Here is a 14,510-nt window from a genome sequence, read left to right as displayed (position 1 = left end):
ACCCCTCACATTCCTATTAAATCTTTTCCCCTTCACCTTAATGCCAGTCCTTTGGTCCTCGATTCACAACATGTGACAATAAAATAAACTCTAATTCTAAGCACGTACCTCTGTGAATAACAGACAGCTTACTGTGTAGATGTTCCAAGGCCTTCACAATCTGAAAAACAAGCCCAGTGCAATTAGATCAGGAGAATGTTGTCTAGTGCAGAAGCAGCATTTGGTTTTTAGTGCTGATTAAACAAAGTCGAGAGAAAGAATTAATGCAAAAATGAAGACTTAGGTCAAGTTGGATGAAGATGAAATCCATAATCGAGTGAGGTTTTCATTAATTATATTGGAGCAGGGTGTCCTGCAATGAATCCAATTAAAATTCCACCAGGAAAGAGAATCAAAACATATTTTCCTGGAAATTGGATTGCACCCTAATTTGTCACACTCAAGCTTTGATGGGGTTCGAACTGGTGCCAAATTGGATTCCATCAAGAAAAGAAAAAAAAAAAAATCGGGCAATTGGATGAAAAACAAGACAGAAAATGGCGAAAACATTCAGCAGGTCAGGAAGCATCTGTGGAAAGAGACAGGGAGTGAATGTTTCAAGCAAAGCCACTATCTGCCCATCCCTAACTGTCTAGACGGTAGTGAGTGGTGAAAAAAGGTTGTAAGTGATAGGAGCAGAATTAGGCCATTCGGCCCATCAAGTCTACTGCGCCATTCATTCATTCACGGCTGATCTACCTCTCCCTCCACAGATTCAACACCCACTGGCTAAATAAATTCCTCCTCATCTCCTTCCTAAAAGAACGCATTTAATTCTGAGGCTATGACTGGTCCTAGACTCTCCCACCAGTGAAAATATCCTCTCCACATCCACTCTGTCCACGCCTTAAAACGAGGACCAAGAATCTAGCTTGGTCATGAATCTTGGTCTTGAATCGCTTCTGGTGAATGTGCTCCCACTTTGCTTGGGTAGGGAGCTCCAGTTCTTAGACCAAGCAACTTTTTGAGGTGCCATACGATTAGCCAAGATGAGAAACTGCGATGTCCTTTGTCGATGACACAAAAGAATGAACCATTAGGTCATAAGTTGCAGGAACAGAATTTGGCCATTCGGCCCTACCCCACCATTCAATCATGGCTGATCTATCTCTCCCTCATTGCCCCCTTTGTCCTACCATCTCCCCATAACCCCTGACACCCATATTAATCAAGAATCTATCAATCTCTGCCTTAAAGATATCCATTGATGTGGTCTCCACAGCCGTTTGTGGCAATGAATTCTACAGATTCACCAACCTCTGGACAAATAAATTCCTCCTCATCTCCTTTCTAATGGTATGTCCTTTTATTCTCAGGTTGTGGCCTCTGGTCCTAGACTCTCCCACGAGTGGAAACTTCCTCTCCACATCCACTCTGTGTAGGACTTTCACTATTCACTACTGGTCTCCAACAATGGGAACCCAGCAATGCTGGAAAACACTAAAGCCCAGTGCAACAAAGCGCTGTTCTAACGAAAGGTCTCCAACCTGAGACACTTCTCTTTCCACAGAGGCCGCCTGACCTGCTGGGTATTTCAAGCATCTTCTGTATCAGTTTCTGAATTCCAACATGAGCAGGTTTTTGTTTCTGAATTCCAACATGGTTCGATTCAAGAGAGTCAAGAATGTTTTATTGTCATATGTCCCAGATAGGACAATGAGATTCTTGCTTGCTGCAGCACAACAGAATATGTAAACATAGTACATAATGGTTTAAGAAACAAAGTTCAGTGTGTGTATACACATGCACACATACTCAATCTCAATAAATAACAAGTATAGTGCAATAATAATCATAGTCTGTTGTAGTTCAGAGCTTATTTGTTGTTATTTGTTGTTGTGTTTAATAGCCTGATGGCTGCAGGGAAGAAGCTGTTCCTGAACCTGGACGTTACAGTTTTCAGGCTCCTGTACCTTCTTCCCGATGGCAATGGTGAAATGAGTGTGTGGCCAGGATGGTGTGGGTCTTTGATGATGTTGGCTGCCTTTTTGAGGCAACGACTTCGATAGATCCCTTCGATGGTGGTGAGGTCACAGCCAGTGATGGACTGGTCAGTGGTCAAAACCTTTTGCAGTCTTTTCCGCTCCTGGACTGCGCTCAAGTTGCCGAACCAGGCCACGATGCAACCAGTCAGCATGCTCTCTACTGTGCACCTGTAGAAGTTCAGGAGAATCCTCTTTGACATGCCGAAGGCCTGTTCACAGAGTCATAGACTCATGCAGCGTGAAAACAGGCAGTTAGGCCTAACTTGCCCACGCCGGCCGTCATGCACCATCTACACCAGTCCCACCTGCACACGTTTGGCCCACATCCATCTAAACCTTTCCTATCCATGTACCTGTCCATGTGTCTCTGAAACATTGTGATAGTACCTGCCTGAACTACCTCCTCCAGCAGCTCATTCTATACCCCTCCCACAATTTGTGTTAAAAAAGGAGCTCCTCAGGCTCCTATTAAATCCCCCCCCCCCCCCTCACCTTAAACCTATGTCCTCTGGTTCTCGAGTCCCCTAATCTGGGTAAAATACTATTTGTGCATTTACCCCATCTATGACTGTCACGATATTGTCCAGAAATTAACACCAACATGATTTATCTGTAAGAAAGAACTGCAGATGCTGGTTAAAATCGAAGGTAGACACAAAATGCTGGAGTAACTCAACGGGTGAGGCAGCATCTCTGGAGTGAAGGAAACGGTGACGTTTCGGGTCGCGAGATCCGAAACGTCTCCCATTCCTTCTCTCCAGAGATGCTGCCTCTCCCGCTGAGTTACTCCAGCATTTTGTGTCTACCAACATGATTTACTTCGGGTTAAATTCTTTCAGGATTATGTAGCGGCCAAGAAAACAAGGGCACTCTAAGATCGTCCAATCTCTCGGTAATTAGATACTTTTGTTGAGGGGCGCCATCGCAAATGATGCCCGCCACGGCCAGACACATTCGCCCAATCATTTTGGACGTTCCACCAAAACGGGGGGCTTGTGGAAAAAAAAGTCTTAGGAGGAGTTAATAACATTAGAAAGCAACTTACGGAAACTGCTATTTTCCCCAAGATGTCCTCAGGAATGGTCATGCCTCCTTCTATGACATCCTTGTAGAACTTGTCCAAGGAGGTGTCCATTAACTCCATGCATATCCACACATCACCCTGCGAGGACGGTGGCAAGCAAAAAAACAGAGTAATGAATAAAAGCAAGTGCAGACCGCCCATCCCTTCCAGCTTGCCTTGTGCCTAGTGGTCATTACATCCGAAGAGTCCACCAGGGAATATACTGGAAGTTGGACAATTTTATACTGGACAATTTTTACATTTTATCGAACCAATTTGTCAAGCCAATTAACCTACAAACCTGTACGTCTTTGGAGTGTGGGAGGAAACCAAAGATCTCGGAGAAAACCCACGCAGATCACGGGGAGAACGTACAAACTCCGTGCAGACAGCACCCGTGGTCGGGATCGAACCCGGGTCTCCGGCGCTGCATTTTGCTGTAAAGCAGCAACTCTACCGCTGCGCCACCGTGACCACTCATTAGGCGTGCATAAAATCACGAGAGGAATAGATCGGGTCGTCTCTTGCCCGACGTAGGTGAATCGAGGGTCAGAGGTCATAGGTTTAAGGTGAAGGGGAAAAGATTTCATAGGAATCTGAGGGGTAACTTTTTCCACACAACGGATGGTGGGTGTATGGAACCAGCTGTCAGAGGAGGTAGTTGAGGCAGGGACTATCCCAACGTTTAAGAAACAGTTGGACAGGTACATGGATAAGACAGGTTCGGATTTGGTGCAAATGCGGGCAGGTGGGACTAGTGTAGCTGGGACATGTTGGCCGGTGTGGGCAAGTTGGGCCGAAGGGCCTGTTTCTACACTGTATCACTGCAGGAAATAAAACAAATAATTTCATGGGGGTTTGGGCATCTTCTGGGGGTTGTCCACTCATCGGGTCACAAGCGGATGAGGGTCTGCAAATTCTGTCCTCCTCGATGTCAAAACCTGACATTCATTCCGTGCAGGAGATATGGACGCAAAAAGCTGGAGGAACTCAGCAGGGTCAGGCCGCGCCTCTGGAGAAAAGGAACATGTGACGTTTCGGGCCGAGACCCTTCTTCGGGCTTGGAGTCGGTGGGGGGGGGGGGGGGCAGTCTGATGATTTACCTACCTCTCGAAAAAGTGCCCCATAGAAGGTGACGGTGAAGGGGCAGTCCACTGTACGCATGGAGATGTCAAGGTCCATCAGCAACCGCTTCTGCTCTTGGCTGTTCACTGTGGCACGGATCCTCTGCAAAAAGCCAAAGGAGGACGTTCAATGATTGGACGGTCCCTTTATTGTCACGTGTACCACGGTGCAGCAACGTTCTGTTTTTGTAACGGATCAGTAAGATAATGGCTCTGCTGATGCTGGGACTATCCCATCGTCTGAGAAACTGTTGGGCGGGTACATGGATAGGACAGGTTTTGAGGGTTATGGACCAAGCGCAGCCAAGTGGGACTAGGGTAGATGGGACATGTTGGCCGGTGTGGGCGAGTTGGGCCGAAGGGCCTGTATCACTCTATGGCTCTATAAGTACAATCCCAGATTAACTATCCCCGCCAATCTCCGTAGACCGTCGAGAGTGAGGGGGGGGGCTGTCAAGAGTGAGGGGGGGCTGTCGAGAGTGAGTGGGGGGCTGTCGAGAGTGAGGGGGGGGGCTGTCGAGAGTGAGGGGGGGGGGCTGTCGAGTGTGAGGGGGGCTGTCGAGAGTGAGTGGGGGGGCTGTCGAGAGTGAGGGGGGGGCTGTCGAGAGTGAGTGGGGGCTGTCGAGTGTGAGGGGGGACTGTCGAGAGTGAGTGGGGGGGCTGTCGAGAGTGAGGGGGGGGCTGTCGAGAGTGAGGGGGGGCTGTCGAGAGTGAGGGGGGGGCTGTCGAGAGTGAGTGGGGGGGCTGTCGAGAGTGAGGGGGGGGCTGTCGAGAGTGAGGGGGGGCTGTCGAGAGTGAGGGGGGGGGCTGTCGAGAGTGAGTGGGGGGGCTGTCGAGAGTGAGTGGGGGGATGTCGAGAGTGAGGGGGGGGGCTGTCGAGAGTGAGGGGGGCTGTCGAGAGTGGGTGGGGGGGCTGTCGAGTGAGGGGGGGCTGTCGAGAGTGTATGTGGACAATCGACAGCAAGAAGAGCATAGGGGGGCTATCGACAGCAAGGAACACTGTAGTGAGCATAGGGGGGGGGGGCCCATCGACAACATAGTGAACCGGGATCGGTCGAGTGCGTGGGGGCGCTAGCGAGAGTGGAGGGGGATTGTCCAGTGCGAGGGGGACTGTCGAGAGCTTGGGGTTTGGTCAAGAGCTTGGGGCAATCAGCGAGGTCACAGAGGGACCGTCAACAAGTGGGACCTGGCCTCCACACTGTGACAATAGACACTTGTTCTCGGTGAAGGTCAAAAGACACCATTGGCCAACGTTAATTAATCGAGCATTGCGGAATGTCAAACAACACTCAACTTCCTCACAATTATGGTCAATGACATTAGTTTTCACATTGAACGGTTAACACAGAATAAGGGGCTCAAGGCCTTTACATCTCAGCACACAAGGATACAGACGCACAGATATACACCAGCAAAGTCACACAACATGCATTGTTTACACTTGTAGAAGGTCGATTCCACACAAACAAACAATTGGAGTAAGGCGAATGTGGTGAGAAATGTAGACTTTAGAGACACAGCTTGGAAACAGGCCCTTCAGGCAGCTTACAACTCAGCGGTATGAATATTGACTTCTCTAACTTCAAGTAACCCTTGCTTTCCCTCTCTCTCCATCCCTCCACCTTTCCTAGTTCTCCGACCAGTCTGACTGTCCCCGATTCAATTTTATCTCAGTTTGGTTTGTTGTCAATTTCTCCTCGCTAACAATGATCTATTCTACATTTTTCTTGACCTCCATCTCTGTTGGTGTCTCGTTTTCACACCTTACCCTTCCTTATCTCTGTGTCCCCCTCTCCCTCTCCCGCATGTTGTGTCTATCTTTGGAAGCAAGTCCAGCAAGGTGAGGGGGGGAAAGATTTCACAGAAACCCGAGGGGTAACTTTATATATTTTTTTACACAAAGGGTGGTGGGTGTATGGAACGAGCTGCCTGAGGAGGTAGTTGAGGCTGGGACTATTGCAACGTTTAAGAACCATTTAGACAGGTACGTAAACAGGATAGGTTTAGAGGGATATGGGCCACGTGGGACTAGTGTAGCTGGGACATGTTGGTCAGTGTGGGCATGTTGGGCCATGCTATGACTCCATTAGGCAGGAACGGGGTAGTGATTGGGGATGATCAGCCATGATCAGATTGAATGGCGGTGCTGGCTCGAAGGGCCGAATGGCCTACTCCTGCACCCATTGTCTAATACATACTTTATTGATCCCCTCAGGAAAATTCAGAACTAAGGTAGTCTTAATAGTCTATTGTCTATTAAGCAGAGTCTCTACCTGTCGCAAGGAGGCCAAAACAAGTGAAAGGCAGGGGGTGGATGAGAGTAATGTGAATCGATGGTTGTATCTCCTTCAGCTCCGACTGGGAGATATGAAAGGGATGTCACACAAATGATTTGTCCTAAACGGGTCCGGGGTTGTTTTATTGAATTAATCCTTAAATGTCAAAAATGAAACCCTGGCCTTAGAAGTGGTAAAGCAGCGTGATACCAGGGCTCACGGGGTTAAACAAAGAGCACCAGTTGCAGACCTGTGGTGCCGGGTTATGCAGTCGAAATGTTTTAATATTGATCGGAGGATGGGAGAGGGGAGAGGTAGAGAAGCTGCTCCATCTAGTGGTGAAATCCAGATCTGCAGCTGGACACCATGGGAGTGAAATCAGGAGATAAGACACATAATGCTGGAGGAGTATCTCAGCGGGACAGGCAGCATCTCTGGAGAGATGGAACGGGTTGAGACCCTTCTTCAGACTGAAAGTCACGGGAAAGGAAAATGAGAGATATAGACAATGATGTAGAGAGATTGTAGAGTCGGAGAGCTGGAGGAATCACAGAGGGGGAGCAGCGAGAGAAAGTAGACACACCTTGAGGAGATTTCACAGTGGAGTGGACGAAATGTGTAGGAAGGAACTGCAGATGCTGGTTTAAACCGAAGATAGGCACAAAATGCTGGAGCAACTCAGCCAGACAGGCAGCATCGATCAGGAATAGCATTTACAGGCAGATTGGGTTCAATAATAATGTGGGACGTGCGTGTGTGTGCGCGTGCGTGTGTGTGTGCGTGTGTGTGTGTGTGTGTGTGCGCGTGCGTGTGTGTGTGTGTGCGTGCGTGTGCGTGTGCGTGCGTGTGTGCGTGCGTGTGTGTGTGCGTGCGCGTGTGTGTGCGGGCGTGTGTGTGTGTGCGTGCGTGTGTGCGTGCGTGTGTGTGCGTGCGTGTGTGCGCGCGTGTGTGCGTGCGGGCGTGTGTGTGTCCGTCCGTGCATCTCTGCATCGGTGCACCTGTGCGGAGTTTGCACGTTCTCCCCGTGACCGCGTGGGCTTCCGCCGGGTGCTCCGGTTTCTTCCCCCATCCCAAAGACATGCGGGTTTGAAGTTTAATTGCCCCCTGAAATTTGCCCTTAATGTGCAGGGAGTGGATACAAAAGAGGGATAACATAGAACTGGTTTCAATGGGTGATCGATGGTCGGCACGGACTCAGCAGGACGAAGGGCCAGTTTCCATGCTGTATCAATCAATCAATCAGATTTATTCATCACATACACAATAAAGTGCAGTGAAATGAACTTGCCAGCAGAGGTACAATCACAAAAGAACACACAATACACAATAAAAATTCAACACAAACATCCACCACAGTATTCTTCACTGTGGTGGGAGGCACAAAGTACAGTTATTCCTTCTCCATTGTTCACCCATGGGTCGGGGCCATAAACCTCCGCAGTCGCCGCTGCGGACAGCCAGATGTACAGGCCCTCTCGTCTGGAATCAGTGCTTCCCTACCGGAGACCGCGGGAGGCTTCAGGATGCCCGGCGAGGGATCCCGCTCCGGATTCTAAGTCCACGCAGCGCCCGAGGCTAGAAGCTCCGCAGGCCGCTCCAAACCAAGCCAAACCAAACTAAACTAGTGCGTGAAATCAGCCTAAATAATTGTTTTTTGGTGGCTTGCATCTTCGCCGTCGCTGAAACACTGTCTCCTCTGTGCTACTGATTTCTACAAATTCACAGCACCAGAGACCGGGTTCGATCCCACCTACAGGTGCTGTTTGTGTGAAGTTTGTACGTTCCCTGTGACCTGCGTGGGTTTTCTCCCAGATCTTCGATTTCCTCCCACACTCTAAAGACGTACTGGTTTGTAGGTTAATTGGCTTGGTGTAAATATAAAAACTGTCCCCGGTGAGTGTGTGTGTGGGGATCGCTGGTCAGTACGGACTCGGTGGGCCGAAGGGCCTGTTCCCACGTTGTGTCTCTAAACTAAACTAAACACATGATGTAAAGTGTAGATCTATTTCTAACATTACAGATTCTGGAAAATGTTGAGGGAAAAAATTCTACAAAAGAAAAGCATAATGAACTAAACTAAACTAAACTATATATGAGACCCCATCTAACCAGAGTGGTAGATTTATAACTGTCTTTTCATTTCAGGGACCATGCGTAATAGATAATGGAGACACAAGCAATTGCAGGTGCAGGAATCTTGAGCAAAACATAAAGTGCAGGAGTTACTCAGCGGGTCAGGCAGCTGCTGAGGAGGGAATGGACGGGCGATGTTTCAGGTCAGGGCGCTTCTTCAGACTAGACGTGAAACGTTAACTAATGTTTCAAGTTAAACGTTAATTCACATTAACTAAACATTAATTGCTAATTAATCCATAGTTAATTAACGATGTAATTAGTTAATTAAATATTAATTAAACATTAATGAGCGAAAGGATTAAAAAAAATTAAAAATTAATCAACGTTAAAAAAATGTTCATTAAACGTTAAAAGGCAATGTAACTTGTCTTTAGTGTGCAGGGAATGGGAATGTTGGATAACATGGAATGAGCGGGAAGGGTTGCTTGATGGTTGGAGTGGACTCAGACGGCCAAAGGGCCGACTTCCATGCTGTGTCTCTAAACTAAACAAGCTGATCAAAGAAGCTTTGTGCACTTTGCAAAGAGAGGAATTTGAAGACATTTTATGACAATAAAATAATTTTAAGCACCAAAGCTCAACAAACGTCATTTTTTGGGGAAGAAAAATGTAATCCAACTAGAGAGAAGGCTTTCCTTCCCCCATCTTTATATTAGCCGCTACAGTCAAAGGTTATCTGAAAAAATTAGCTCGGTGACTGCATATCTGACATAATTTCCACACCGACCAGCTATCTTAAATTAGACGTGCAGACTGCAGCTTGACCCCCTTTGCAACAAGCTGGTTGCTTATTGAATTACCTCTGCCTGCTATAAATAACACTTTTATCAGCTGCCTCTTTTAAGACAAATTTGGGGAATGCAATGTGAAAAATTGGTCTTGTAATCACAGAGAGAGCGAGAGGGAGAGGGAGAGGGAGAGGGAGAGCGGGAGAGGGAGAGGGAGAGGGAGAGGGAGGGAGAGCGAGGGCGAGGGCGAGGGCGAGGGGGAGAGGGAGAGGGGGAGAGGGAGAGGGAGAGGGAGAGGGAGAGGGAGAGGGAGAGGGAGAGGGAGAGGGAGAGGGAGAGGGAGAGGGAGAGGGAGAGGGAGAGGGAGAGAGGATTTGAATAAAAACACAGCTATTGGGAAAATACCAACAAAGTGTATCTGGGGTGAAGTGCAAACGGGCAGACAACAATCAGAAGGCAAACTTATTTCCGTATCAGATGGCAAGGAGATGACACGGTGATTAGCACTTGACCTGAGCAAACCCGTACAACACAGCTATTACTGCACAACCAAATCATTCTGGGTCAGGAGAACAGTCTGCTAGTGTTTGCTACTAAACATGCGCGACTCTGAAATACAATTCGCGTATACAGCACATCACGTTCTCCTCTCTACCCCAAGTACATGGGACCGGGAACAAGTTTCAACCTCACACAAGGTAATTGCTGACGGTTTCTTTTAATTTAGAGATACAGCGCGGAAATAGGCCCTTCCGCCCACCGAGTCCACGCCGACCAGCACCACCTTGCCACCACTGCTTTCTTTGGCAGTGGCGACGGTTTTGGCTTCTTTAAATTGTCCCTAGTGTGTAGGATAGGACTGGTGTACGGGTAATCACAGGTCAGCGTGGACTCGGTGGGCCGAAGGACTTGTTTCCTTGCTGTATCTCTAAACTAAAGCCGTCTACTTATGCTGAGGATGGGAACTATTAGATCTGTAACAAAGCAAACTGCAAAGTCCACTCCCCACCCATGCTCTAGAATCTCCCCTCTAAACAGCCCCACTTATGTACCTCCTCCTGAAGCAATAAATAAACTAAACTACCGAATAGTGAAAGGTCTGAATAGAGTGGATGTGGAGAGGATGTTTCCACTAGTGGGAGAGTCTAGGACCAGAGGCCAGAGCCTCAGAGTAAAATGCTGCACTGTCCCTTATTCTGGAGGTGTGAAAGGAGATGAGGAGGAATTTCTTTAGTCAGAGGGTGGTGGATCTGTGGAATTCATCGCCACAGAAGGCCGAGGAGGCCAAGTCAATGGATATTGTTAAGACAGAGATTCACGGATTGTTGATTAGTGCGGGTGTCAGGGGTTATGGGGAGAAAGCAGGAGAATGGGGTTGAGAGGGAGAGATAGATCAGCCATGATTGAATGGCGGAGGAGACTTGATGGGCCGAATGGTGTAATTCTGCTCCTAGAATTATGAATGGGACCAACACCAGAATGTATGAAGGGAATAGCCAGGAACTGCAGATGCTGGCTTATTAAAAAAATCCACAAAGTGCTGGAGTACCTCAGCGGGTCAGACAACATCTCTGGAGAACATGGATAGACCATGTTTCGGGTTGGAACCCTTGTCCAGTCAGAAGAAGGGTTCCGACCTGAAACGTCACCTATCCATTTCCTCCAGAGATGCTGCCTGACCTGTCGAGTTACTCCAGCACTTTGTATTTTTTTTAGATCAGCCATGATTGAATGGCGGAGGAGACTTGATGGGCCGAATGGCCTCATTCTTCATCTAGACGTGGCAGTCCTGTCCAACTCCTGCTCTCCACACCTTGAACATCTGGCGGTGAAGTGCCGTCCCTTCTACCTCCCGAGAGAATTCACCTCCGTAATCCTGACCGCGGTCTACATCCCACCCCAGGCAGACGTCCGTCTGGCACTGGAGGAGCTGCAGGCCGTGGTCAACAAACACCAGACGTCTTACCCCGAGGCATTTACCACCATTGCTGGGGACTTCAATAAGGCGAACCTCAAGAAATCACTCCCCAACTTCCACCAACATGTCTCCTGCTGCACCAGAGGACCTAACACCCTCGACCACTGCTACACCACCATCAAGAATGCCTATCGTCCTCACTTCGGTAAGTCCGACCATACCGCGGTGCTGCTTCTTCCTGCCTACAAGCAGCAATTAAAGAGCGCACCCCCAGAAGTGAGGACAGCACAGAGCTGGTTGGGGGGGGGCAGAAGAACAACTCCAGGACTGTTTGGAGTCTGTAGACTGGGCAATGTTCAAGGACTCGGCAACGGACTTGAACGAATACGCCACAGTCGTTACAGACTTCATAAAGAAATGTGTGGAGGACTGCATCCCTACAAAAACCTTCCGAGTGTTTCCCAATCAGAAACCTTGGATGAACTTTGAGATTCGCACTCTCCTGAAGTCCAGACACAGGGCATTCACCTCCGATGATACAGTGGCCTACATGAAGACCAGATACGACCTTGATAAGGCCATCAAAAAGGCCAAAAGGGACTTCTGCTCCAAACTGGAGGACGAGACAGATGTTCGGCAGCTGTGGCAGGGTCTGAATGCAATCACCTCCTACAAGGCAAAACCAGGAGGCAGCTCGAATGCCGGTGTAACATCACTCCCTGACGAGCTCAATGCATTTTACGCACGCTTTGACAGGGAGAATACTGATGTGCCTTCCCGATCCCCCATTCGCTGCGATGGCATTTCAGTCTCAGTCACAGAGGCCGATGTCAGGAAATCCTTCAGAGGGGTGAACCCCCGAAAAGCACCTGGTCCTGATGGTATACCCGGTCGTGTTCTAAAAACCTGTGCGGACCAACTGGCGGGAGTTTTTACGGACATTTTCAACCTCTCACTTCTGAGGTCTGAGGTCCCCACCTGCTTTAAAAGGGCATCAATTATACCGGTGCCCAAGAAGAGTAAGGTGACATGCCTCAATGACTATCGACCAGTGGCACTAACGCCGGTGGTGATGAAGTGCTTTGAGAGGTTGATCATGGAGCAAATCAACTCCTACATCGACAAAATCCTGGACCCACTGCAGTTCGCGTACCACCACAACAGATCAACGGTGGATGCGATCTCGCTGGCCCTCCACTCCGCACTGGACCACTTGGACAACAAAAACTCATATGTCAGGCTGTTATTCATTGATTACAGCTCGGCATTTAACACAATCATCCCCTCCAAACTGGTTACCAAACTCGCAGAACTGGGTCTCTGCGCATCCCTCTGCAACTGGATCCTTGACTTCCTCGTCCACAGACCACAGTCTGTTCGTATTGGTGGAAATGTGTCAGCCTCAATAACAATCAGCACGGGAGCACCTCAAGGCTGCGTGCTCAGCCCCCTGCTGTACTCACTCTATACCCATGACTGCGTAGCGAACCACAGTGCGAACTCCATCATCAAGTTCGCAGACGACACCACTATTGTGGGGCGTATCACTGATGGGGATGAGTCAGAGTACAGAAGAGAGATCGAGCAACTGTCCATATGGTGCCAGCGCAATAACCTGGCCCTCAACACCAGCAAAACAAAGGAGCTGATTGTGGACTTTGGAAGGAGTAGGAGGGGGACCCACAGCCCCATTTATATCAACGGGTCGATGGTTGAAAGGGTCAAGAGCTTCAAATTCCTGGGCGTGCACATCTCTGAAGATCTTTCCTGGTCCGAGAACACTAATGCAATCATCAAAAAAGCACATCAGCGCCTCTACTTCCTGAGAATATTATGGAGAGTTGGATTGTCAAGGAAGACTCTCTCTAACTTCTACAGGTGCACAGTCGAGAGCATGCTGACCGGTTGCATCGTGGCTTGGTTCGGCAATTTGAGCGCCCTGGAGAGGAAAAGACTACAAAAAGTAGTAAACACTGCCCAGTCCATCATCGGCTCTGACCTTCCTTCCATCGAGGGGATTTATCGCAGTCGCTGCCTCAAAAAGGCTGGCAGTATCATCAAAGACTCACACCATCCTGGCCACACACTCATCTCCCTGCTACCTTCAGGTAGAAGGTCCAGGAGCCTGAAGACTGCAACAACCAGGTTCAGGAATAGCTACTTCCCCTCAGCCATCAGGCTATTAAACCTGGCTCGGACAAAACTCTGATTATTAGCAACCACTTTCTGTTATTTGCACTATCATTTTTTTTTTTCGTGTGTGTATATATTTATATCATGGTATATGGACACATTTATCTGTTTTGTAGTAAATGCCTACTATTTTCTGTGTGCTTAAGCAAAGCAAGAATTTCATTGTCCTATACAGGGACACATGACAATAAACTCACTTGAACTTGAACTTGAGAATCATGACCGTATAACAGTGGCCCTACCTTAACAGCCATCAGCGTGTCGCTGGGCGTATGCCGCATCTTCTCCACCACACCGTACGCGCCACGTCCCAGCTCCGACAGCGGCTCCAGGTCATCTGCTTTCACTTCAAAGTTCTAGGAAAACAAAGTTTAGTACAGTTTAGCTGAGACACAAAAAGCTGGAGTAACTCAGAGGAACAGGCAGCATCTCTGGAGGGTAAACAATGGGTGATGTTTCGTGTCTAGGCCTTGAGATTAGGTTAGTTTAGAGATAGACTGTGGGAACAGGCCCTTCAGCCCACCGAGTCCATGCTGACCCATTCAATTCGGTCCACGTTATCCAACTCCCCCACACACTAGGGGGAAATGTAGTGCACAAAAGCCACTTAACCTACAAAATTTATCACTGGTACACAAAAATGCTGGAGAAACTCAGCGGGTGCAGCAGCATCTATGGAACGAAGGAAATAGGCAACGTTTCGGCCCAAAACGTTGCCTATTTCCTTCGCTCCATAGATGCTATTGCACCCGCTGAGTTTCTCCAGCATTTTTGTGTACCTTCGATTTTCCAGCATCTGCAGTTCCTTCTTAAAATAAATTATCACTGGCTTGGATGAAGTGGTAAGTTAGTCCCACTGACACGAGATGTGGCTCTCCTTAGAGATACAGCGTGGAAACAGTTCATCTAGTCCGCGCTGACCACCGATCACTCCAAACACTAAGATTTACAATATTACCGATGCCAATTAGCCCACAAACCTGTACGTTGATGGAGTGTGGGAGGGAACTCGAGCACCGTGTGAAGTTTGCTCCACTAAGACCCGTGA

General features: G+C 48.6%; 1 protein-coding gene across 1 annotated transcript in view; it reads right to left on the bottom strand.

Moving 5' to 3' along the window:
* map2k6 (mitogen-activated protein kinase kinase 6) overlaps window positions 1–14,510 on the bottom strand; it is a 59,248-nt gene that overhangs the window by 17,039 nt on the left and 27,699 nt on the right. Inside the window, exons 4-7 of the mRNA XM_033044299.1 lie at window positions 13,705–13,818; window positions 4,195–4,314; window positions 3,070–3,186; window positions 109–160 (exon numbers count right to left, since the gene is read on the bottom strand). Coding sequence (XP_032900190.1) covers window positions 109–160; window positions 3,070–3,186; window positions 4,195–4,314; window positions 13,705–13,818 — 403 coding nt within the window. The remainder of the gene's footprint in view (window positions 1–108; window positions 161–3,069; window positions 3,187–4,194; window positions 4,315–13,704; window positions 13,819–14,510) is intronic.

Source organism: Amblyraja radiata, chromosome 26 (assembly GCF_010909765.2).
Source record: "Amblyraja radiata isolate CabotCenter1 chromosome 26, sAmbRad1.1.pri, whole genome shotgun sequence".
In the NCBI taxonomy this organism is placed as follows: domain Eukaryota; kingdom Metazoa; phylum Chordata; class Chondrichthyes; order Rajiformes; family Rajidae; genus Amblyraja; species Amblyraja radiata.
The sequence above is the reverse complement of the archived record's forward strand: the minus strand, read 5'-3'. Positions and strand labels throughout refer to the sequence as shown.